At 44.7% G+C, this 26,882-nt stretch overlaps 1 protein-coding gene across 1 annotated transcript in view; it reads left to right on the top strand.

Annotated features, from left to right (window-relative positions):
• Nucleotides 1-24,449, top strand: part of Nrx-IV (neurexin-4) — a 62,097-nt gene extending 37,648 nt beyond the window's left edge. The window contains exons 14-23 of the mRNA XM_084607433.1: nt 538-741; nt 2,534-2,854; nt 5,100-5,270; nt 9,494-9,715; nt 10,711-10,947; nt 11,921-12,094; nt 14,971-15,104; nt 15,850-15,946; nt 19,512-19,781; nt 20,563-24,449. Of these exons, the coding sequence (XP_084463559.1) occupies nt 538-741; nt 2,534-2,854; nt 5,100-5,270; nt 9,494-9,715; nt 10,711-10,947; nt 11,921-12,094; nt 14,971-15,104; nt 15,850-15,946; nt 19,512-19,781; nt 20,563-20,753 (2,021 nt within the window). The 3' untranslated portion in view covers nt 20,754-24,449. The remainder of the gene's footprint in view (nt 1-537; nt 742-2,533; nt 2,855-5,099; nt 5,271-9,493; nt 9,716-10,710; nt 10,948-11,920; nt 12,095-14,970; nt 15,105-15,849; nt 15,947-19,511; nt 19,782-20,562) is intronic.
• Nucleotides 24,450-26,882: the final 2,433 nt, after the last annotated feature.

The raw sequence follows: 26,882 nt of genomic DNA, 5'->3' as shown, positions 1-26,882 counted from the left end.
CCGCATAAAACAAATTATCAAACTGTGTCATTTTCTATAAATCCCCCTTCATGACCACTTCTCGGTAGTGTATTACTAATTATTTGTTAAGGGCACAGCATTTTCCTTTTTTCCTTGCAGATGTGTTCATCATTTTATTGCTGTTTATGCTCTCTCCAATGCAGTCTTCAATGAAAAGCAACGCTTCCTTCGCATTGCTGATGTAGTACCTCTAGTTTTTTTTTCCCTAAATGGTGCCATACCATTTTGCAAGGGGTGTGGGCATGGAAACTCAAATGAATGCCACTCTGTTAAAAATAATTGCTGTCTAGACTAGTTTTTGTTACATCACTCTTGCTACCATGCAATTGTTGTCACGTGCAGTGGCATAATTGGCAGTGACTGTTTCTTTTTAGCTGCCATATTCCGGAGGTTTCTAGTCAAGTTCTCGAAATATCACACTCAGATAAGGCATGTGCGTGATATTTCTCTCTCTTCGGTTGATCTCTTCAGTTGGTGAGCATGTTGACTTTTGTTTCTTTTTTTCTCGTGATGCAGCCGACAACCGCACGGACACCCTGGTGCACCACCAGAATGAGCAGTCAACTCTCGTCAAGGGTTTCCGAGAACCAGGCAGCTTTATTCAGGACATTGTGTACGATGCCCCCATGGAGCAGATGGTGCAGCTGGTGAACCGATCAATGCTTTGCCGTCAACGGCTCATCTACGAATGCTTCAACGCGCGCCTGTTCGACACAAGTGGTGAGTGATGGCAAAAGGAGGATGACTTTGGCCATTACAGGCTTATAAATCAAACCTGCAAACCGTGAGTTTTCTGTTTGCGGAGTCTTTTACAAGGAAGTGAATAGTGTTTTTTCTTATTGGAAGGAAAGAAAAAACAGCTCTTTGTTCATGTCTGCCCTTCATTGTGTTCCATTCCTGCACTGTTTTTCCTACCTTCTGCTATGCACCAGCGGGCCCAAATTTTTACTTCGTTGAGGTATTATCGAAGGAATTCTTGACTTTAGTGATGTAAAAGGACACTAAAAACTTATAGGCCAGCTGAAGGGGTAACATTTAAAAATAGCAACAAGCGTGAATTTTGCACACTTTTTGTACAGTTTGGCATCTTCAGGGTTGCTTGAAAACCCTTGTGAGCAAATTCTGTTTTCATCATCTCATTAATGCATTGGCTTCCATGGCCGGCGATCCGCTGGCCACTCAGATGGTTCGAAAGATGGCTGTTTTTGACAATGTTTCATAGATTATAGCACAATTTAAATTAAGCTGCTGTTTGCTTGATATATTTTCCACTGGATGGGCATAGTTGTCCTTTTCTGAAAAAGGGGAGGATGGGGGATATTTTTGAAGCGAAAGCTTCACTACGTCATGAGCCAAAGTCAACGTGGCAGGCTTAAATGGTTTACCCCCACTTGACCTTTGAAGGCAGATAGAGCATCATGTGTTCCCTCGTGTAGTTGACGGCGTCCTGAACTCCATAGTCTCAGCAATTCACTGCAGAACCATGTCTGCCCATGTCTAAACCTAAGTCTAAGCAAAGCAAAACCAAGCAAATAACGCTTTTGCTTTGCTTAAGTAGGTTTAACAGGTTTAAACATCAGCCTTTTATTATATTTATTTGTTTATTTATATATATTTTTTTCAAATAGCCAGAAAGTGTGTTCCTGTCTCGTTCAAATCACGAGACCATGGAGATATCTTAATTTGATAGCGTAGCAAGTTTTTGAACGTCTTTTCGACAGTGACACCAATAATGACATCCATGGGGATAAGGATACTCCCTTTGAAGCTGAGAAAAGCAAAATGTGGGCATGGGCAATAATGACAAGGTCTAGTTCTTGGCAAAATTTAGGCTTTTTTTTTTACATTTCACATGCCTGTATGCTTCAAGGCATTTTATTTAACAAGTATTTTAATGAAGGAGGTAATTGTGAATGCAATAAACCAAGGTTTGTTCTTCTGAGACTTTTGTCAGAATTTATGGCTGGTTTTATAGGCGCAGTACACAACCAACGGCAGAGAAATTGTGGCGCGGAAACCAAGGGGTTAAGACAAGATTGAGCACAAAGCGTGCACCTGCCGCTCAGTTAGACTCAGAGTTGAGCTGCACTAACCTCCAAGCAATATAGGCTTGGTAGGACCACGTTAGCAAGTTAAGTGCTTCTTTATTAGCTGCATTCTGATTGACAGGCAGTGGTCTGTTTTACAACAGCTTCAGCTGCTTCACTGCTTTAGCTGCACCTGTTAGATAGTTTTGTTTTTACGCTGAACTGCTCTCTGGGATGCAGTATTGGTGCCTGTGTCTGGAGCTTAGTTTAAATGTGCGACTGTGTGTTGTGCTTTAAGTGAGTCCTAATTTATGTTCTTGTCTTTGCTTATTTAGTCTTCTGTAGGGAAAGTCAGCAAGTGCTTTCATCAATAGCTGTTTTAGACTAGTCCCCCTTCATGAGCCTTTAGAATCCTTTTTGGCTGGCTGAAACGAAGCGTCGGTGAAGCTCGTTTATTGTAAACAACCTTTGTCAATATGGCACAGTGCAAGACACCGGCCCGGACACTTTCTCGCCTTACGGCTGGTGGGTGAGTCGGAGCAACCAGCGCATGGACTACTGGGGCGGTTCCATTCCGGGCTCTCGGAAATGCCGCTGTGGCCTGTATGGCACGTGTCATGACCGCCAGCGCTGGTGCAACTGTGATGCGGCTGTCGAGGAGTGGCTGACAGATGGGGGCGAGCTCACTGACCGAGACTACCTGCCCGTGCGGCAGCTGCGGTTTGGTGACACTGGATCGGCATCCTTGCTTGAGGATCGCAAGCAGGGGCGCTACACCCTTGGCCCACTGGAATGCCAGGGAGATGGTGAGTGATGAGTGCAAAGTGTTGTGTGCACCCAAAGTAAGGATGCTAGCCACTCTGTCATGGGGAAACAATAACTATGATGCACTGTGAATCATGCAATATAGCACTGCACTATTCCTTTGAGCGATGACCGTTCTTATGTAAGCCATGCGAAAGACTGAGTGCGCATGAGCTGAGTAAGGACAGGCTGCATAAATTTATATACTTTACTGTCACCCTTTTAAAATGAAAACTTTGCTAGCCTCATTATGCAAAAATCCGGTCACCGCTGTGTGAAAATGGTATCCCTAGAGGGCTTCAGGTGTCCACAGAAACAAATGTGACAGATACTGTGCCTTTCCTTTCTTGTGAACCAATTATAATATTAAGGGAAAGGCTTTTCTAGGCTCATGGTGAAAATCTGGTGTTGGTGAGATTTGTCCTTGGTGAGATTTGTCCTTGAGGTGTGTCAGCAGGATTTCGTGAGTGACAGACACTGCGCCTTTCCTTTCCTGTAAACCAATTATAGAATGCCGGTGAACTTTGATGTGTTCAACGGAACGCTGGTTGTGTTCTGCAAGGAGCTAGCAATGTGCTATATGCAAGAGCAACACTCGGGCTTTCGCTGTCTCCACTGCTGATTCTGCCGTACTCTCGGAACTTTTAGCTTCTTTATATTTAGCAGTCCTACAGGTTATCCATGTTTTGTTCTGAACACATCTTGTTGCTAGAAGAAAGCAAGTCTGCACACATATCTGGTTAAAAATTCACAGTTCATCTCATTGTGGAAAATAGATGTAATTGGAGGAAATGCATATCATGCTAAAGGGTGCTTCATTTTTGCCTTAGCACTGCCCACTGTCCCCTCCTCTGACAGTACACTTTAGGTCTCCAGTAAGAAGCTAGTTAGTTTAGCCCCTTTCCAGTTTTATAAAAGTTTTAGTTTACCTTTGTGTTGGAGCTTTTGAGGTGTCCACCATATGCCATATTTACACGGATACAGTGAGCTTCTTTTTTCCTTAGATTATTGGTTTCAGAATGCATCTCACATTAAATGGAACTGAGGCACGAATATTCGTCGGTGCTCAAGGTATTTACAACATGCTTCACCACTATTTCCTCAAAGCTCACAGGTGGAGCCAGCTTTTCTACAGCCACATAGCACACACTGGTCAAGGGGAGGGTGGAAACCAACTTGAAAGGCGGCATGGTTCGTTGAGAAAAAGATAAGAGGCAGTGAATGAGTCAGGCGCAGGACTAGGCAGCACGAAACAGGTGGCAGCAGTGGCACCACAGCGCTGACAGTGGCCACTACTGTGCAGGCGACTCTGTTCAATAATGCTTTGGAGGATTTGCTGTACTTGACTCTGTGCACTTTCTGAATGGTTGCCTCTTAAATAGTGATAATAATGATGTGCCTATTGCTGCCGTGTTTTTGTGTGCCTTCTCCATTCTTTCTGAGCCTTTAACTGTAATTAATCTTGGCCTTTGTTTCGAGCTTGCGTCATTTTGAAAGTGTTGTTCTCACCCTCGCTTCATTAGTGAAATGCCACCACTCGCTGTCGCAACTGAGCTGGCATTCATTTATCGCATTTTCACCAACCAGGTGAGATAAAAAACGACACTTCTCAAAGCAACACAAACTCGTAACACAGGCAGTGACTAGGTCAAAGTTGAGTGATACCTGCTTTTTTTTTTTTTTTTTTTTCTTTTTTCCCATGAGGTCTCAACCACCTCCTTTACGTTACATTCCTGGTTACATCATATATGTTTAAACATGGGAGTTTTCCTTCTTTTATGTTTTGCACCATTAAACCTGCACAGGAAGACACTTGTTGATGCACGTGCTGCTCTAGCGCTATTTTGTTTAGCTTTGCCTCTGGCTTTGCACCATATTCTTCCCGCTGGAACTGCAACATTAGGTGCTAAAATTCGTGCTTTAAGAACTCTTATTTGTAGTACAAGTGTAGTTTTCTTAATGTTTGCCAGCGTGTGTTGGGTCATAACCTTATCACCGACATTAGTGGCATGTGTTCAGTCTGAGCCGCAGAAAACTCGCATTTGGTGCACTTTGCAATGTGACTGGAAACAGTAGCTAGCTTTCTCATCAGAGAAGATCACGCTAAAGGATGCTTTATTTTTTGTAGGCAGCTGCAGCAAGGGGCGCTGCTGCTGAGTGCTTTCAGAAGGTTGTACTTGTGAGAGGGCAGTGCACTTGGCGTTTCATACTCGGTGACTTGGTGTCTGCTTTGGTATCTCGTTGCAGCTCTTTTTGATGACGTGGTGACGTTCCGTTTCACGGATGCCACCATTGAGGTGCCGCACCTGAACCTGCGCCACTCTTGGGACGTGTACTTCCACTTCAAGACAACTGCAGAGAATGGGGTTTTCTTTCACAGCAAGGGACCCACCGACTATGTCAAGCTGGTCCTCATTGGTACGACTCTGTTCCTGCCTTTGGTGGCTATGCAGCGATTCTTTGCATTCTTTTCCTTTTTTTCTGTTTCGAGTGAGGCTGTCAGCAGCACTTTATTGTTCAGTATTCTCTTTTCATTGTCACAAGGGTGCAGCCAAGGTGGGCTTTGTGTTTTTAAACGGGAATCGAATTATGTCGAAAATGAGATGCCATTTAAAAAAATATGCTTTGCATAACTGGCACGAAGAAACAAGGACAAACAGACAAGAGAGGCCAAGTGCTAATGTTTCTTTACTGCAGTTGTGAAACTTGCCTCAAGAACCACCAACTAGCTCTAGCAAAAGTGTTCCTAAATACCATAGTCTAAGAAAAATTGGCAGAATTCGAAAGAAAAGCACTACTAGTCGACTGAATGGAAATCCAGGCTGAAAATAACTTCTTACACCCTAGATTGGTGTTCAGGGATGTTGATCTTTTGCATGCATTTATCATGGTAGGCTGTTAAAAGGGCATAATGTCTAATAATGGCTAATACATGATGGGTAATGTAGCCTCACTGCAGAGGGAAACAAATGTCTCTACCCTTGTTCATATTCTATCAGCGATTGCCCTCTGAACCCCTTGTGACAGAACTGGTAAAGTAAGTGCAAATTATTTATTTATCACGTACTGTGGACCAAACATGTTCCAAGCAGGAGAGGCACATTAAAGAACAAAGTGAAAAAAACTACCATGCCTATGCATTGGTATAGACTACTGTGCATTGGTATAGACAAAGCACATGCTAAAAATGGACAAAGCATACGTATACAGTTAAAGCTCATTAATTTGAACTTCACGGGACCAGAAAAATAAAATTTGAATTATCAAGTGACCTAAAAAAATGTTTATTTCGAAACAAAATTGGGCATAGATTGTCTGCTTCTTAAACGAGAACAGTACGACAAGAACTATTATTTGCATTCTCACCAATGCTTTATTGAGTTAAAGAGGAAGAAGCAGTGTAAAAGAACTTTACAAAAATGGTAAGCGCCTTTTCGTCATCCTTCATGGTGTGAAAACGGTAGCGGCGATGCCCTAAGCAGCCTGTGTCATGTCGGGCTTCACCACACGATGTGCTGAATGGCATTTCATGAGTTCATACATTAGGAGCAGCGGAGGACCCTCATGGATGCAAGCACGGAAAACTTCTAGTACTGACAGTGACCGTCCAAAACACCACGCAACTGCGATGCGTTAGCTGGCTGATGTGGGGCCAATAGCCCACATGACCATGGGCTGGCGTAAACAGTGCAAGGCCCATAAAAGTGAAACCGAAGTTAAAGTAGTTGGCCTATTATTGGAAATGTGGCTGCCCATGTTTAATTGCGCTTGCTGTCATGCACATATCAGAGGTGCACAGTCAACTCAACAACATGTAGTTCAAGTTCGAGGAGTGCTGTTTTGATGATCACAGCACCAATTGTATCTGGATGCAGTCGGTCTGGTGCGAGGCCTGTACAGTGTCCAGCCAACGCAATAGCCTTACGTGGGTGTTGGCTGGGATCGCGCCGACAGTAAGGCTTGACCTGGATTAACAGGGGCCGAATAAGTGAGCTTTCAGTTGAAAGTCTCGGGGGTCACACAGAACAGATAGCAAGTAGTTGCCGCTACGGCTGTCAACCCCTGCCCTCCAGCACCATTTGGCTCTATCCATACTTTCATGATTTTACTTGATTTTGTCTTCTCTCCCCATTTTGGAGGCGCATAGTCCCGTTACTGTGCCGTCCTATTGCAGGGCATTTCTTTGCCCATGCGTTGAGTGCCAGGCCTCCTAGATGAGGCAATGTGTACATTTTGAATTATCCATGACGGAATGAACTTGCGTTCAAATTAATGGGCTTTTTGTACATAGGCTTTTATAGAGCTTAGCTGAACCAAGTAATTCAGTTCGAATTATCCAGAAATACGAATCATTGAGGTTTGAATTAATGAGCTTTCACATACTGTAAAATCTCGGTGATGCGAATCCGGATGATACGAATTCACGAAACCCTGCCAGATTGCATTATGTAAAATTTCGAATGGCCCGAGCACTCCCGCGCCACTATGGATAAGAACGCACGAACTGCAACCGCAACCTTGAGCACTACGCACTGCCTGCACATTGTTGACTCCACGATCGCCAGCCGCGCTGTATGTGTGCATTACGGGCAGTTCTCAGTGACCCGTGGCCCGCACTTCGCCGACGTCGCGATTTTCTGTCGGGCTCACGCCACAAAAAGCTTTCAGCAGCGTGTGGCCGACAAACCGGAGACGTCGCAACTGCCGCAGCTGGCGGCGGCGTACGCTGCGGGTGTGCACGGACCGGACATCGCTGGCTTGGTGATCGCGATCCGCGAGCAGTTTGTGACGCTCCGTGGCCCGCATGTTGGCATCTCCAGTCATGCTGTTCGCGCCGCAAGAAGTACGTTGAGGTGGTCGGACTACACATCGCCAGCATCGCGATCGTTCTCCACGCCGCGAAAGGTTTGCAGCGGCGCACGGCCGTGAGTAGTAGCTGGCGATGATGGGAGCGCACGGGCTGCACATCGTAGACTTCGCGACTGCTAGTCGCATTGTATGCATCGCGAGCAGTCTGCAGCGCTACGCGGCTTGCACCTCACCATCTCTCTTTTTTTTTCGTGCTGTACACGCCACGAGAAGTCCGCGGAGGCACGCGGCCCGTGCGTTGCCAGCGTCATGATCACCTGTCTCGCTGTGTGCGCCGCGAGTGGCAAGCTGTGACTGTGCGACCATAATAAACCTTCTCGGACGTAAACAGAGATGCGCGACTGCCTTTCCTATGCTTCTGCATACTTATTTTCATTTGTTTTGATGATACGAATGTTTTGATGATACAAACCTTTTCTCGTCCCCGTAAGATTCGTATCACCGAGCTTCTACTATAGAACTAAATGGAATTTCACTGTATTTTGAGAGGACATGGTGTGGCTCTGTGCAAGAGCATAGGAAGCCCATTGAAGCATTTTTTATGACATTGTGTCTCTGTCACACTCGATGAGGTGATGGCTTCCGGGGTAAAAATTGTTGACCCCAAAATTGTTGCGCAAGTGTAGGGATGACTGTCTTCTGCGTTCGAATGCATGTGAGAAGTTTTAGCCATCGGTTGCAGGCCAAGCCATCAACCTACGGGTGTCTGTGGGAGGAGATCACACTATGCATGCCTATAGCATGGCTGTCTGCGGGGATCAGCTGTGCTATCACTTTGTCACACGTAGTTCTTGTTTTAATGTTGAGTGTCCGAAGTTATTTCATGTGCACATAAAACCTTGGTTTTGATGCTGACAGTCACCGGCAATGAGGAAAGCAGCCGAAGGGTTGGTTGGAAGGTGTCATGGCTGTGCACAGATCTGTTCTTTGCTCTTTTCTTTTTAAAAAGTAGCTGCAAGCTACCTTTTCACCTATTAGTATTTTGCACTGTAGGCAGCTTTGCACCTTTTACTGATCAGTGGACATTATCATAGAGACCATTATCATAGTGGACATTATCATGATTATAGTGGCAAACCCGAGGGCAGTAAAGGTGACCTTTCGATTCACGTTAAACGCTAGCAGCATACATCAGCACAAATGCGTAACTGTTGTAGCCAAGGGATTGCCAAGGAATTTGCATTAAAAACTGCGAAAATATTTCAGAGTTGCCTTGTTCAGACTAGGAGACAGTGGCAGCCAGAGTTGAGCACTGACAGTAGATTTGGATAGAGAGGTGTGCTGCCTCTTTCAGTGGTGGAAATGTACTTTTTCTTGTACACGGATGCAAATAACCACTACCCTGTTTCCAGCTTGTGCAGACATAAATCTAGTGTAGCAGCATCCAGTAGTACTGACTTGAACTTTATTGTACAGCACCTCTATCACATAGAATGGTCCAGGGTATACATACTTAGTCGCTTGGATGTCACTTTGCATTTCCAGTAACAAACTATGTGCACTTTGTAGGCCTATAAAATAGTTGGTTAGTGTCATCAGCCAAAATTTGTTTAATTGCAAACCGTTAACTTGTCACATCTGCGAGCACACTTTTCTTTCGTTCAGAATCAACTTTTGCCTTCATGCAAAGGCCACCTGTGCTTCTGTTCACTTTTAAACTATGCCCACCTCTGTCTGTGCATGTTTATATCATACACCAACCAAATGCTGCCAAACACCACTTTTCAATTGTAAGCTTGGCACATAACTGTCTCCCCTGTTACGTGTTGCAGGGGGTGATCAAATCCAGCTGCTGTATGAGACTGCTGGCGGAGGCCCCCAAGGGGTGAGCGTTGAGACGTCGTACAAGTTGAGCAACAATGAGTGGCACTCGGTGCACGTAGAGCGCAACCGAAAGGAGGCGCGCATCGTGGTTGACGGTAGCCAAAGTGCCGAGGTGCGCGAGAAGCCCGACCGGTCGCACCCCCTCCACCTGCCAGGCCACCTTGTCATCGGTAAGCGCCAGCTGCTGCGGCTAGCAATGTCTTTCTCCTGCCACTTTCCAATCTGCGTGGAATTCAGGCACAGTATGTGGTTGCAATTCAAATGAGTCCCACAGTTGTGTGTTCTTCACTCAACAAATGGGTTGCAGGTCCTTCCACTGTGACTTTTCTTGCTGAAACTGGGCCGAGTCGGACTTGTTGAAACCCAGTAAGCAGCGCGAGACAATCTTGAGGAAAAGTACATTCATTTTACCGTTTCTTGTTTGCAAGTTTCCGTCACCTTGCACTTTTTAATGAGATGGACTTTGAACTTGAGCTCAATATGACAATCGACAATTCTTAGTGTCATGTAATGGCTTCTGGTGCACGATTGGCTTTCTAACTGTGCTTCTCCCTTTGTTCCAACCTGTTCAGTTTAGTCCCATGTCTGCAAATACATGCGTAGATCTTTATGTGCTGTCGAGGCTACTCCTCTATTTGTTGCCTGTATCTGTCAGCTTGCCTATTTGATTGTTTACAAATACCTCGCAGTGTCGTGCCAGAAAGGCATACAAAAGTGGGCGCATAAAAAGAGTGTTGTTGATTTAATTGTACTTTCTTGGTTATGTCTCATGAAATTAAACAAATGGTGATGAGTGAAAAGGCGTTAGAAGAAGTGCATAGCAATAATTACATGGTAACGTACACAAATGTTGTTACAAAGAAGTGTTTATCAAAGATGAGATTGCAAGCATAGATGTGGTTATCACAGAATTACAGGACACCAGTAACATGGAAGGTTGTCTACAGAATGTAGCAGAAATATCTTCCCAAGTGTGTGAGACCACGGGTGTTGGTAATGTCATGGGAAAGATCATTCTTTAATAAGTTCTGCAAATTGCGGAGATACATACTCCAGCTTGTGTAGCTGAACCCAATGTGTCTACCCGGAGGCTAGTGTTGGCAGTCGAAACATTTTTTTCCTCGGGCAGTTTCTTGTAGCTGTAGTGTGTTTGTTGTGTGGGCAGGTGCAACGGTGGAGTACAAGGAGGGGTATGTGGGCTGCCTGCGGGGCTTCATGGCCAATGGGGAGCCTGTCCACCTCCAGCAGCGTGCGGCCCCAGGGCTGTACGGACTGTCCCTGGGCTGTGTGGGCAAGTGCGCCTCCAACCCGTGCCTCAACGGAGGTACCTGCCTTGAGGGCTACTCTGGCTACACGTGCGACTGCCAGTGGACACCTTTCAAGGGACCCATCTGCGCAGACGGTAGGAGACACCCAGAGGGCGGGATTTTTTTTTTTTTGCTGTCCTGGTGGGGCCGGAATTGCTCGCACTGTTATGTTCCTTTTTGAAATGACAGTTATGCACAGTAATTTTCCTTAAAAGTCTTAGAAATAGTTTTGTTATTTATTTCCCTAATTTTATAAAGCCTTACAGAATTGTTCAGTTTTTCTGCTGATTTCAATTATGCAAAACATTTTCTTCTTGTGCAGTTAGTTTAGAAAATTATTGCTATTGTCTGTTTAAACAGTAGGGAAAAACGTGCTCATCATAAATTTATTTTGCATATACAGGCAGGTGCTATGAAGTGTAAGGAATGCAATGTTCGAAACAGCCTCATAGCACCTTCCCTTCTGTGGCATGGGCAAACAAATGTGCACACGGAGAGCCACAGCCTGCAGTACACTTTTGTGGCACATTGGTCACAAAGTTCCGTAGGGCATATCTTCCTGAAATTTTATGAGTGCTTTATTCTGGAACAGCAATATATGGAGACCAGAACCAGGCAGTGATTGAACCCAATTCCTTCCAGAGAAAAAGTTTGCAACAATGTTGTAAAGTGCAGTTGCATGCATAACGGGGCACTAAATATTGTTGCTGTGTTAGCTTGAACTGAAGGCAATAGACCTACTAAACAAAATAACTTTTTTTTAGGCAATTCTACCAATCACTAGCATATTGAAAGGATTTTCCACCAAGAACACTTTTTTTCATAAAGGCTGGCTCTGGTCCAGTGCACTTTTTATTTCTTCGATTCTCGGTGAGAGTATGGTGGCCGAGTAAGGAAGAGCAGAAATGATATGCAGCAAGATGCCATGCAAAAGCATTCTCAGTCAAACCCTGCTGTGCAGGGTGCTCTGCCTGTGAATTTGTGTGTGTAGTTGTTGCAAGCTGATGCCAAACACCAGAAGTTGGAAGCATGGCTGTAAGTGCAACGATTGTTGTGTTTTCCCTGCAGAGATCGGTGTCAACTTGCGATCCGACTACTTTGTGCGGTATGACTTTGAGACAACCCTGTCCACCCTGGAGGAGTACATTCGGGTGGGCTTCACCACCACAGAGCACCACGGCATGATCTTTGGAATGTCATCGAGGACTGGGGAGTACCTGAACCTCATGATGTCAACCAGCGGTGTGTTTCAGAGAAATCTTCTCAACTTTGTATATTTTCTGAAATTTTTGTACAAAACCCTTACTTCTTTTAAACTTGAACTCTTTATTTCAGCACGATAATGGCAACTATGTAATTTTTTAGTTTTATGCAGCATGGACAGCACGGTTTTGCACAGTGGTCCGATCTTTTATTTTACCAGGTTCACTTATTTCAGAAATGTTCTTAAAGATGACTTCACAAAGGGCAGCTCACTTGAAGTTTTCCTTCATTGTGGGAGAAGAAATAGAACTTTAGCATTATAAGTTGTTTTATAGTGAAGCCCTAATCATTAATTTTTTTGTACACCTTTTCATCGGGCAAAGGAGATGTTGACGCGCCTCCTCTCTGGACTGCAGAAAAATCTGTTCCGTTGTGGCTTCCACCGTGCTAGCACCAGGCGCAAAATGCAGTCCAGCGAGTAGTGTGGCGGCGCCCAGCAAACAATTATTGAAAATGTGTATAAGACAGTGAAAGCAAGAAAGCAATGATTAGACAGGTTGCAAGCTATATTTTGACAGCAGGCACCAAAGTATAAAATCACTACAGTCGAACCCGGATATATCGAACTCGGAGGGGATCGCGAAATAGTTCGATATATCGATAATTCGATATACAGAAATCGGCTTGGGATGGCACTTACGATGCGAAAAAACGATACCGTATTTGTCGCGTAATCAACCCACTCGCATAATGAACCCACCCTCCACTTTGGCACCCGAGAATTTGAAAAAAAAAAGAAGATGCGTTAAGGCTAGCTCGCTCACATGCAAGCGACAAGCGGCAGCGACAGAGCGAAAATTTTCAAACTTGTTGGAACTGCGTCCCTCTCGCCGCTCGAGCCACCGCGGCAGCTCAAAACAAGGTTTCTGTGTTGCATGTCGATGGCGCGCGTCAGTCCGTTTCGGTCGTCTCATCCGCAGCTCACTGGCAGCGTGCCAAGATGCTGCGCAGCGATAACGTCAGGGCACGTTTATCTTTTTATAGCTCCTGCGGTGGCGGGGAGCGTGCCCGTGATGGCTTGATTGCACAAGCCTGGTTCGATTTATCACGCCGCGCTTGGGGCGGGCGTCATGATCACAGCAGCTGACCGCGTGCTTTCACTGATTCATACATGCAAGGATAAACGATAAAAAAAAAAAAAAATAAAATAAACAATCCGCAAAAAAAAAAAAAATTCCTGCCGCTTTTTAACGTCCGCAGCCGCCATATCTTACGCTACGCCGCGCGTACAGCCCAACGATAGGAAAGAATGACTCTCGCAAAAAAAAAAAAAAAAAGAAACGGAGAGCTGGCGCTTCTTAACATCCGCAGGCGCCATAGCCACGTCCGCCGCCGCGCCGCCGCACGTAGAGGGTTCGCAACACACGCTGGAGAAAGCGTCCGACGGCTGTCTGAAAACGGGCTGAGCTGGCTTGGCGCATGCGTTGCGCGTGCTGAAGGAGAGAGATAGCTCAGCAAAAGAATGGGCACACCCACGCACATGGCTTGCAAACGTCGTGTTGGCGCGCGGGAAACAACTGCAGATGCGCGCGGCGCTGCCCAGACCAGCCGTCGCCGAACTGTCCCCTCTCATTCCTTCCGCGCGTGGCTTGAAAACGTCACGCGGCAAACGGCCAAGGGTAATGCGACCGTCTTTGGGGAAGGCACGCTTTCCAGTGCGTGGTGCGGAGTTCGATATATCGAACGACCGGTGAAATTGAGTTCGATATATGACGTGGCTTTCCTATACTTTTACATGGGATTTTCAAGGGGATATTTCGTGAGTTCGATATAACCAAAATGCGATATATCCGGGTTCGATATAACCGGGTTCGACTGTATAAGGTATAAGGTCAAAATATTTACTGTCAAAACACCTCATTTCGTGCATGTTGGCTAACTAGACTGACAACTGTATTTGATTAATAGACTGCTGTAGCAGTCATTATTTGCCTTAAATTACCAAAAAGAGCTTGAAGTATATAATACATCTTCATCATCGGGACTACAAAGAATGTTGGAATTAACCGAACACAGCTAAAAAATCACGCCAAGGCAGGAAGTTTTATGCGAAGGTGGGCTTCGTCTGCAAGCTCTGCCTCTGGGTGGCATTTTGTGCTAGTTGTTCTGTCTGGAGCTGGTGCGCTACGGCATATCAACTGTCAGCATCGCTTTGCAGTGCCACTTAGTGGCTCTAAGGGGCTATCATTTCATTGGTTCGTGGCGATTTTGGGGTCAGGAATTTTTGCATCACACTCCAAATCTTCAATTTAAATGGCCCAGTGCAGGGCATCTCTTCGAATTAACAGGTTAAATTTACATAAGAAATTACGGGACTGCATAAGTTCTTCAGATTAGCCAGGATATTCAATTAATATTGTTTAAATTATAGAATTTTTACTTACTTTCGTTTGGTTGTGGCAAACAAAGAGCAGTTGTGTGTGTGTGTAACTCACGGCATCGTGCATGCAAGGTTGGTCACAGAAATCGCAGTGATTCTGGATGTGAAGTAGAAAAAGCAAAAATTAATTTCTACCAAAATGAAATTCCACCCAGCTGAAAAATATGCCACAAAAAAAAAGACTATAAGGAATCTATTGTGAAAGATTTAGTCAAATGATTGGAGGTGCAAAAAACAATGCTGGAGTTGTCCTTTGAGGATCTTTTCTCTCAGTGTGCCTTGTGAACTTCCCTGTGGCCACTTGTGTGGACAGCGTGCACCACCTTCTGCATTTTAATACTTCGGTGTTGTTGTATCATTAGGGCTTTTATAAAGTCCTAGCAAGGAACTTGTGAGCTGTATGAGATATCAGTGTAACCTCAATTGCAGGCATTCTAATCTGTTGATCGATGAATTCGATTCCTTCTTTTCCCAGGTCACTTGAGGCTAGTCTTTGACTTTGGATTTGAGCGGCAGGAGATCATCATCAAGAATGAGAACTTTGCTTTGGGTCAAATTCACGATGTCCAGATCAAGCGTACCCACAATGGGGAAAGGCTGACCATATTTGTGAGTTGCATGTGTTCACTTTGCTTCCTTTGTTGTGGTGCACAATTTTATGCCAACTGACATCTCCAAAGCTAACGCTTGCAAAGAGATGCACAGTGCAGCTTCTGATACGACCTGAACAGAGCTTTTATGACTTGCTGTTCTGACTAATCAGCATCATTTCGCTGATTATAAAGTGCTATGTAGAGAGATCTCAGTGCTCGGCCTTCTCAATCACTAAGCTTAGAATAGTGTTATTTTGTTTGCTCATTTGTGTGCCTGGTGGTACATGATTGAAGATGGTGATTCATGGTTTTGTGTTTGCTGCTGGGAAGTATGTGTAGCTGCATTTGAACCTGATAATAACTAAGTAAAATTTTAAGAAAAAATGAAGGACACTTAAGCTCAGTCTTTGAAGGTATGGCACTGATGTTAATGGCTCCCCCTGTGAATCCCCATTCATGCACAGCCTTTGTCAAAAGTTTAGAGCCCAGAGGGTTTGCTTTTAAGCGACATATTATGAGTTCTTTAACAGTCATGGAATTTCTAGCCATTGGAGAGGGTAGGGCGAAAAATCTTCTTGCCTTCAGCAATTTCAGAAACCTAGGATTGCATTACGAGCCACATAGTATGGCTCAGAAGTAGACCCCTGGGCTCAACTTTTGACAAAGGGTGTACATGCACTTTGCTGCTCGCTTAACCTTAATCTGTTTTCTTGTCATGTGTATGGCCTTTCTATAGCTGTCTATTCATCTCTCATCCTTAGGTGGATAACTATGAGCCCCAGGTGCACACGTTTAACATCCGAGGCAAGGCTGATGCACAGTTCAACGACCTGCTGAGCATCTATGTGGGGCGAAACGGTGAGATGCTTTCCTGCTGCCACAGTCGCTCTGCTGCTGCTCAAATTTCCATTTTGTTTGTTGATTTGCACTTCATATTACGTCATGCCGATTCCTCTCGCAAAAGCATATAGCTTTTAGTCCAGTTTCTGCATGTGGTTGCATCTGGTCTGTGTGGACATCAAGCATTGAGTCTTCTCTTTCAGTGGCAAATTGCACAGCCTACTTCAGCTTCCACTCTCTTGGCATTATTTTTTGTTAACGCACACAGCTTGGAAGACGTTTTTACATAAGCTGAATTGTTCATCCGAATGTGCAGAATGTCCCTGCTCACTTTTAAGTGGCAGCAGTATTGAAAGAGATACATCTCTTGCATCACCCAGTCTTTACCTGAAAACTGTGTGAAAAAAAAAATTGGTGCAGGTTTAGGCATGGCTTGAACCTATTTACAAGCGCGAAAGAAAGTCACGTTCCTGTGTGTTGATGTTAATGTTCTAGCATGAAACATACATTTTTTTTTAAGAATGGAAAGGCGCAGTATCTTTCTTAACTCAGTGGACACCTTGACTGGTTACTTGGCCAGCACATTTCAAGGTCATTTTCCCATTGCAAAGGCACAGTATCTCTCATTTCTTGTTGGATACCTGACTAAGGTTGTTCTGCGCGTGAAGATTTCTCCCACTTTAACCCACAAGCCCTTCAGCGTCATTTGTAATGTAAAGGTAGGGTGCATTATCTCTCACACTTCTGTGCGGACACCTGAACTGGGCTGTGATGCAAGTGAGGAAAGTGGGAAGAGAGAAAGAGGAGCCTTAATGGAGGGCTCTGGAGTAATTTCGGCCACCTGGGGATCTTTAACAAGCACTGACACCGCACTGAATATGGGTGCCTTTGCTTTCCTCTGGATTCGATCCAGAAGGTGCAGGTTTAAGCATGGCTGGAGCTTAGTTGTAGGACCGAAAGCAAGTCAGCATTCGTGTTTATTCACGTTAGTGTTCCAGTATGCAGAACATGGCGCAGCGAGGCTACGGAATCGGCAGCGGTGTACCTGTTGCTCGGCGCATGTTCAGTAGCGGCTCCGGCTCTACAAGGCGACCTTGGCTTGACATGGTTTAGTGAAGAAAGGTTCTTGTTAGTTGTTGTCAAGTTCGACCTTGAAACCTTCTTACTTAAGGGGAAAAAAAAGCATTGCTGAATATTGCGATTCATGCTGCAGAGTACCATATTTATTTGAATGTAACGCGAGGGCTTACTTTGCATATTGCCCAATGGGAAAAAATAAAACCACGAACGTAACGCGAGATGCACGCTTGAAACAGTACCTTTAATGGACATCATGGCTCTTGCAGTCACATCATAAACACTCATTTGTCGTCATCGTCAGAGGCTGAGTTCTTGGCAACTGAGTTTTTCTTGTCACTGTTGTCCTCCCAAACGATGTCGTCGGAAGCCTTTGCAGTCAGGCTCACATTTTAAAATCACTTACTGTTGCATTCGCCACCCACGTATGGTAGATTAGTTAATGTCTAGCCGTTGAGCTGCCGCAGAATTTCCTATTTCTTCTGCTATCAGAATAGCTTTCCTTTTGAAGCGAGCGTCGTACTGTTCACGGCGTGTTGGTATCGTGCGAAATGCGATAACGGAAGTAACCACACTAATCCACTGCCAAAGAAAAGACAAGCGCGTGATAAAGGTGACAACGTGGTTCTGAGCCTATGAGGGAAAAGCGAAATGTTTTAGCTTTGGTTGGATTGGGATTTGGCTGATTTAACTTCCCTGGTACCCATGTTGCCAACATATGTCGTAAAATCACGGAAACCGAAACAGAGTCAACCGAGTGGTAACAGATTCATTATGGCAGCACCTTGGTGCTGCTTTTGGCCAACTGAATCACAGTATTCGATTATAACGCGAGGGTAGACTTTGCGAGTAAAAAATTATAAAAAAAAACTCGTGTTACATTAGAGTAAATACGATATGTGTTAGCGTTAATGTCCCTCCTGAACGAAACAGCTTTCTGCTGCCGCTGACAGGTTCAGACAGTGTGAATTGGCGGTGTGATTCAGCTTGTCTATTAACCGTGTGACACTGCCCCTGTGACCATGTGATGCTTCACTCTCGTGATCCAATCGAAGAATCGTAGTTAGTGTTACACCTAGTACTCTTTCTTCACTCTCGCCGTTTATCACCTCCCAGCCTTTTTTATCTTCCCTTTCTGACTTTCCTTCCCTCTCTCCTGTCTTGAAAGAGGGGCCGAGGGGATTTTGCTTTTTTCGACTTTACCCACCACCAATTGCCTCCCATTCTCTCCTCCCTGTCCCAATCCCGCGTCTTTTCTGAATGTGGTGAGGGGACATCTTTCTCTCCACTTTTCCACCTCCCATGGAACAAAGAACAAAATGCCAAACTTCGTTTTGTGAAGCTCAGCTTTGGGGAATAGAATTTCTGCAAGCACAGGGACGTTTAACAAAATAACGTTGTACAGCCTTCACATTGGAAGCATACATTGCAGTCATAGTCATACATTGCAGTCATACATTGCAGTCATACAGTCATACATTGCAGTCATAAATCAGTTTACCTATTTTTTTTTTAGTGTCCAAGATATGCAGCTAATTTTTTCACTTTATCTCAAAACATAGCTGCTCGCAACATCTGATCCTTTTTCTCAGGAACTGCAAGAGCTACACACATTTTAGGCCATTGTTAAACCTTCATAAGCAAGTGTCCATTGAATTATGATTATATACAGATTACTGCAGATAATTTGGTTTTACAGCATGTGTATTGCCCATATTGGCTTGAAAATTTGGTGGGTGCACTAAGAACAAAAATTAAAAGCAATCTATTGCAACCTGTACAAATGCAAGTGGAAATGCGTTCCAGGACAGCAAAGAGGAAGTCTGGCATGCTCAGTATAGAGTTTGAATGCAAGCTGTGTGTGCTAGTAGTGCTGTGCAGCAACATCATTTCACATTGTAACAATATTTTTATTAAACAGTATTTTTTTTTTATTATTGATTTGTTTTATTGAACCGTAAAGAGAACACTGAGAGTTGGTTTTAATGGTACCTACATGAATGTTCACAGGTCCCAAAAGGGTCGCAAATATAGCTTGAAATACATATATTTCCTTAAAAAAAAGTTTCTAAATGGGGAAGCCACTGCTTTTATAGTGTGTTTTCCAACCAGATTGTTCGGAACCTCTGGATTGCCTGTACTTATTGCCACTGTACACGTGTTTGCATTACAAATGCCCTTGGATGCTTCTTCTTGGTCTTTCTGTTATTTCTTTGGGTAATATTGTTGTCATGGCAACATAGCATGCCATGTGTTTACCTACTGGAACATTACCACTGTAGCTAGTTGGCCCTCAGTGTCAAACTTTGGATCTGCAGCAGTGCACGTTATGTCCTCACATTAATTTTGATACCATACGTTGGATGCAAAGCAGTGCCTGACACGGAGTGACTGCAATGCTGACTTGTGCCTAGAGCACTTTCATACGAAAGGGATTAGCTGGACTACACGCTTCCTGAAGGCAGTTCTTTTTGTACTCATCCTCCTGTTTCGCTGCTGCTCGCAGAGTCGATGGGCACAGGCGAAGGCTTCGTGGGCTGCATCTCACGGGTGCAGTTTGATGACCACATGCCACTGAGGCGCTACTTCCAGGAGAGTCGGCGCAGCAACGTGCATGCCTACCCCGAGGGGGCCGTGCGCGAAGACACGTGTGGCATCGAACCAGTCACGTACGCACCCCCGGAGGATGAGACTCGACCACCACCTACACTGCCGCCGGGCGTCTACATGGAGCCCTGGGCAGTCTCATCGTACGCAGACTCAGCCATATTGGGCGGTGAGTTATTCAATCCTGTGCAGTGCCTTCTGCTCCTGCACAGCTTGATAACTGGTTGGAACGGCTAGATATTAATGTTAATTGAACGAGTGTAGTGATGCTTGTGGAAGACACACACATAAAAGGGAAATGCTGTTAATGAGTGCAAAAGTGATTCATTTTGGCCTCATTGAATCGGGAACAGGTAGCCAGAGAGTGAACAGAGTTTAGCAGAAGGGATACCTTGGGGTCAAAGAAGGACAGTAATTGTGTTCATTCAGCCGAACAGTGGGACTTTGGCATGCAGGCTTTCCTGCTTTGAAGAGTACCTTGTCATTGTGGCAGCAATGAAGGGAAAGAGGTAGTTAATATATTTACCGTGTGGCATTATGTGTTGCTTTCATGGTGATTTCACGGCAGAGGTTCAGCAGGTCTTAAGATAAGCTCTACACACATGCTCATCTTATTGTTATCTCAAGATGAATGTATACCAACCTGCTCTGTTGTTGCCTTGGTTCAGGCACGTGTGTGGTGACATGATTGAGAGGGACCTGCACTGCAGAAAAGAATGCAGAGTGATTGCTTTGCGTGGGAACGTCACTGGTTATCTTTATAATTAGTGGGCTGTTTGATGAGCATTTTAATATTGGTAAGTTCTAGAAAACTTGTGCTGTCTTTATACAGCCACAGAAGTGTTGCTGTTTATCATGTCCATTTCAGTACATAGAGGCATATTGCTCATTTTGCACTGTTAACATGTTCAGTTTTTTCGTCTTGACCTCTTTTGATCACTGTTTTGCAGGTGTGCTGGCTGTGATCCTAGCGGCCATTGTGCTGATGGCCATCATCTTGGGCCGCTATGTGTCACGCCACAAAGGCGAGTACCTTACCTACGAAGACACTGGTGCCAAGGACGCTCCAGACGCTGACACTGCTGTGGTGCATGGTGTGAGAGGCCACGACGTCGCCAAGAAGCGTGAATGGTTCATCTGACGCGCCAGTGCTTGGGCAGCTTATGTCACCACTTCCACTGCCAGACGACCACCATGCCCTGTTGCAGCACGTTGCGTCCTGAAGGGGAGCTGCCTCTTTACACACATTCCCAGGACTGCTTCTCCGGTGCAGAGCCAAGGCTTCGCCGCCCACAAGGTCATGAGTTCAACTCCCGACTACAGCAGCAGATTTTCAGTGGCAGTGAAAGGCTCGAGTACCCATGAGCCCTCAATATGCACACACGCTGGGAGTGCACCAGTGGTGGCTGACACGAACCCGCAGCCAATTTTCGCTGTGTCATTCGCGTGCTGTTATTGACACTTTTCATTGGGAACATTGACATTCTCTTTCAGACTATCTTGGATTAGTAACGTACTGTTTGTCCCAAGATAATGTAGGCCCTCCACCAGGAGAAATTTCTGTGGTGCACTGTACACACCAGAACTGCATCGCGGTCCGCGATGAAAAGTGTCGTTCTTTTTCTTGTTGGACATTTGCACGATCAACCTAGTTGTGCTGAGTTATTCGGGCACTGTTAAAGATCTTAGGCAAGCTTTTAACCGCAATGTTAGTGTAGTTGGCAAGCTGTTTATGACCTACTTTTGGGTGAAACCCTTGTAGGAAAATCGCAGAAGAGGATCATATTAGGATTCTGTGCAAATGTCATGTAGTAACATGGTTTCCATGTGTCCGTGGTGTTAAGTGCGGACTTCCAGAGCCCAAAATACTTTAGTCTGTTTGTATTCATGCCGAGTGATTGTGAGTACAAGAGGACCATAGACACAAAATGGTAAAGACTGAAGTTTATGCAAAGCTGTTTTATATGTATCTGGACGTCGTACTTTGTGAGCATTCCTCCAGGTACAGCCTTGGTGCATTCCTAGGGAGGCTTAGCTCTTCCATAAGGTTGCACATTTGGGAGGTGTTTCTATGCTTTTTTTTTATCTCTCTTTAGCTGTAATTACATTCAGGGTGAAGCATTTACAATTTGAAAATTCATTTGGAGCCATGATTCATAGTCCTATATCATTGACACTTGTGACGTAAAAAAATATGGTTCACAATGCACCAACACTGGGCAGATGTGCATATTTATGTACGTGGTCTGTTACATCCAATGTTGAATTAACTCTTTACTAACTTCATACTGATTGTATTTCTTGACATCCATCATACTTTTTTAACTGACTGCAGTGTTATGCATGAACTGTGAAGATTATTTTTACAGCTGTACTGTAATTGGTGCATGAGAACTGCCTTTTAATATTTATTTTACTTTAAAGATCTGAGCTTTTTTCTTTTTTCTTTCCCTTGCCTCATTTGTTGAAACATTCGTGCGAATCTCGGAGCTCTGTGATATTTGGGTTGTGAGCGCCATGGTGATGGACACAAATTGAGTGCGATTAATACAGGTGGAGTGAGCAAATAACTCCAGAGTGCAACCAAAATGGAATGTGTTGCCTCTGTGTCAATGTAATGTGGATGTCAGGTTGACTACCAGCTCTCTGTTTCGATTCTCCTCAGAGGTCTCAAGGAAAATGGTCTGTCACCCTGCTAGTGAATATCATAAGCTTATCTGTGAATTCTAACATAACACTGCGATAATGCTGGCAGCTTTGTTTTGGTGAGACAAGCATGTGCATATTGCGAATGGAATAGCAGGCACTTCTCATTTTTTTCTCTTTGTATGCTGTGTGCTGCCTTTCGAGGTGCTTATACAGGTGCGACAGCGACAGTACCCGGTTATGTCCCAGTGCATTTGTTTTTTTGGCGTAGTATTATAGCCAAGTTGTGAATGCGATTATTTCGTTAGTGTGAATGTCTTTCATTCTTGCTTTTAGCTATAGGACACGGAGAATTCAGCATAGTTTTAACTTGTTTTACAGGACATGGGCAGTTTTGCCTGTCTTCTTGGTAGCTTACGATTTTCTGTTGTGGATATATCACTGCCAAATGGAGAATACTGTGCAGTCGGGGGTCTGCTTCTATTGAGAGAGGCGACAATACTTGCTCAAGCTGCCTACCACCTTTGCTGCACTGTTACCTGTCAGGTTAAATCACTTTGACTGCACCTTAACTGTAGATAGTGCATGTTCTTCATGTTCATGGTTCTTTTTTTTTTTTTCAATGGAAGGCATGCTAATGGCAGTAAGGCATGGGAAGCACTAAGTGAAATGATGTGCCTCAGAGGGTGCATTCCCACACACGGCTTTCCACTATCGTAGTTCAGTAATACAGCCAGGCACCGTACCAGAGGCTACTGGAACTCTCTTGGTATGTGCAACCTATTAATTTCTTGATGTACGATTCTTACCCTCATTAGAGCATGCTTGCAGTCGGTTCTAACTGTTGCTGCACTCCATTCCAACTTGTCCTTCACACTTGGCATTAAGATATGTGCATATCATTTTACCTTGAAAGATTTCAGTGGATTGCCTTGGAATTTGTAATGACATTATAACCATGTAAAAATATGCAGGTTTACTGTATTGTTCTTTTTACTCTTCTGAGCAAAAATTTGAGGTGTTGTTGGGTGTGGGAAAAAAATAACTTTATTCCGTATAGGCTAGCAGTGGAGGCCAAGCCACTGAAGACCACATCATGTTGTTGTTGTTTTGTTTTTTTTCTGTTTCTGGCTGTGATAGGCCTGCCATTAGCATTGACATACATGCACACAGTTGAATTTCGTGTTAGGTTTTCTTTTTTTGGCCTATAATGAAAAACTGAGATGTGGCTGTCTTAAAAAAAAGTTGGTGGGGAAAAGATTGCAGCTTAATAGTATGTGTCCCGGTTTAGCGATTGTCATTATGTACAGTTTCAGAAATTCCATGCATTCATCATTACAGTGCGCATAATTTGGAATTTCAGAATATTTCTCTTTGTACATTTGCTGCTTGTTCTAGTGTTTCTCATGTCAGCTGTATTGCATCGGTAAGTTCGTTAAGCTGTGACTGAAATGCAAGGAACTAAAAATATTGTGCTGTAAATGTTTACCTGTGGATGCCAGAGCAGTTCCAGCTTTGCAGCCCTTTGCTACTAATTATGGTGCATGCATACAGATGGCATTCCCATACTTCTTTCACTGAGTGCAATGCATGCACTCGAGGAAAAGGCATCACAGATCTTAAACCTTTGAACATTCCACTTGTTATCTTTCAGATTAATGGAGCCTGTACTGTTGTGTTACTTGTTAATTCTTGTAGTGTGCTTTTACATTGTCCCTACACACAACCTTCTTGAAGAACACATTTTAGAAACTGCTAATTAATATTCATGGTGCTGCATGTTCACAAATGCAGTAATTTTCGCAGTAGGGGCCGACTTTTGCTACTGAGCTTGAGTGGTTTCACAGTACAGGTAGCACATGTTTGGTAATCTCAGAAAGCAGCTAGGTCTGAGTGAGCAGTGAACCACTATGTCAAATATTGCCCTGTTGTTTAGGTACAGTGAACTGTAATAGCTGCTGACTATGAGGTTATTCCCCATTTTTGTTTTTTGACTGGAACCAAATAGGCGTTTTCAGTAGATGGATGTGTTTGGGATCAGCTACAGTGACCGTGAGAGACACAGTATTTTGAATCCGTCCATACCAGATGAACTCTCTGTGTTAGTGTGTGTGTTGTTATACACTAGCAGGCCCTATTGTGCACACTGTTTTTACTGGGTCTGAAATAATAAAAAACAAGGATTGGTGAATATATGTTGCAAGTAATTTACTCACTGCTTTGGCACAACCATCTCAGCATCCCTAGCAAATTCTTCTATGGCGTTTTGCACAAATGGTGGCTGTTGTGTTGCCATCAGGAACTGGGTTGGATATAACTGGGCTTCTGTAGCCCATGGATGGTCGTCACTGCAATAATGCACGTGTGCACGATTGTTGCTTTTACCAAGACAAGGACCATCTTGATGATGTTCATTTCCTGCACAGAGAACACTGACCTAACCATGCTTCTATCACTACAGGGATGTTGTCATCATTTAATTCGCATCAAACTCTGCCAAGGGACTGGCACTGTTAGATAAAATGTCAACAATATGTGCTTAGGCACCAAAGTATGAACTGAAATGTTTCAAGGGAACATGTATCAGCCGATTAGGGGACAGTGTGCTATTACGAAATGCTCAGACAGTGTCAGTGTTAGTGGACATGCCTCTTTCTTGCCAAAAAGGGCTAATTATTAGCAGTTCTTCGAAGTCCCAGAAATGAGTGTGTGGGTTCACTGAAAGTGGTGTCATTTATTTTATGCTGTACAGAGTTGCAGCTCGTTTTTTACTTTTTCTTGCTGTATTGTAGTAATTTGAGCTGTTTGAGTGAGGCAGAAAGGTTTGTGATTGGCTGGGACAGGTGGGGCAAAACGATGAATATGTACTGATGGCGCGACGGCTCCATTTTGCGGCTGAGGCAAAAATCTTTTGGCTTCAGGACTTTTGACCAAAGCTGTACCAAAGCGCTTTATGAAGGTTCGGTGACAGGCCATATTGATTGGTAGTGCTTCAGTGAAACACATTAGTAACATTTTATAATCGACTTTTTGCTGTTTAATGAGTGCTGGGTGATTGATAGAGCTGTCCATCAGTGACAGGCATCAGTTTTCAGTGTAGAAAATGCAGCTGTATTCGGTGCTGTTGTATAACGAATTTCGGCCATTCCGGCGCATCAAAGGAAGTCCGGGCGTTTGTGGAGTGCATGCAGCAATGCACCCATACATGTCCCTGCAGCGCACGCTTCACATAACCTAGCCAACCCCATCCACTGTTTCAACCTTTCAGCTTGGATCTGACAGGAGTCATCTCGCATGTGCTGGCGAGTGTACACGAAGTTCCGCAAATGTGCGGATTTGATTTGGCGCCACAAGGAGGCCGAATTGGTTGTGCCACATCATCAAGCCTAAAAACACATTTGCAGTTTTAAAACCTGGTCACCAACTACAAATCAATAACAGCCAAGTACCAACTGTAATAGGTGAAAGCTTAGGAGTCAAACAGCTTACTATAGTTAGATTCTCCCGTTATTTCTTTTAGCAATTTTTAACACGTTTATAAATTCTGCTACAATGTTGTAAAAAGTCATCACGGCAGAAAACTATTCTGAAGTTACCGCGCCGTGCGAGTTTTGGTTGCCAAACCAAATGTACTGAGCAGTACATATACGTAATGCACAAGCCGATGACTGCCAGTGTCAGTGGCTTTTATAGTCTTATCAGAAATTCGACATAAGTGCAACACGTACGTTTCATAAAGTTTTCAATGCAGCATTGCACGAAATAATCACAATAGAACAAGTGTTTTCACGTTTGCCGTATAATCGTATCCTGATTACAAAACTATTAATCACCGTTATATTTGACAAAAACGCGAATCGCATGCGGCGTTGCTGCATCCGCACCGCAGACTGCCTGCCGCCGTTACTCGAGCGGCGCGGGCGGCGACTGGCGCCTCATGAGGACCGCGAGCCAGCGGCGCGTGCGGGCGGCCAGGGAGCCCGGCGGCTGGTCGTCGGCGAGTTGGCGCAGCGTAGGTGAGCGCGGCGCCGGCGGACCGTGCGGAAGCAACATCATAGCGGCGTCAGCGCTCGCCGCGTCCGAATGCTGGCGCAGTCGCTCCGCGCCCTCTTCCTCCTCTTCATCCTCCGAGTCGTCCTCGTCTGGGGAGGCGTGTCGGTAGTGCAGCTCGGCGCTGGAGGCATCCCACGTGCACGTGGTCGTGTTGTCCAGCGACGACTCGGCCGCGTTCTCCACGGGCGCTGCGCAAGCCGATCGAATCGGGCAACGGCACCTGTGTTAGCTGAGAGTGTGCCTAGAACATATTTTGAAGGAATAATTAAGGTGTATAAGCTAGGCGCCTGTGTACTAATACAATGTCTGAATGTTAAGGAACCACAGGTGGTCGAAAATTCCGGAGCCTTCCACTGCGGCATCATCGCTCATAGCGTGAGTCGCTCTGCGACGTTAAAGCCTAGAAACCGAACCAATTATAATTACAACGGACAGAGGCCACATTCATGCTGTTTCGTGCACCTTATAAAGGAAAAAGGTGGGGCACGTGTCAGACCCTGTAGCCACACGTACTTGGATCTTGAATTCTGTTCATGACTGTCGGTATAGTTGCGCACAGTGCAAATGCGTC

The sequence above is a fragment of the Amblyomma maculatum genome, chromosome 6, assembly GCF_055883805.1.
Source record: "Amblyomma maculatum isolate TAMU_Amacu chromosome 6, ASM5588380v1, whole genome shotgun sequence".
Classification (NCBI taxonomy): domain Eukaryota; kingdom Metazoa; phylum Arthropoda; class Arachnida; order Ixodida; family Ixodidae; genus Amblyomma; species Amblyomma maculatum.
The sequence above is the reverse complement of the archived record's forward strand: the minus strand, read 5'-3'. Positions and strand labels throughout refer to the sequence as shown.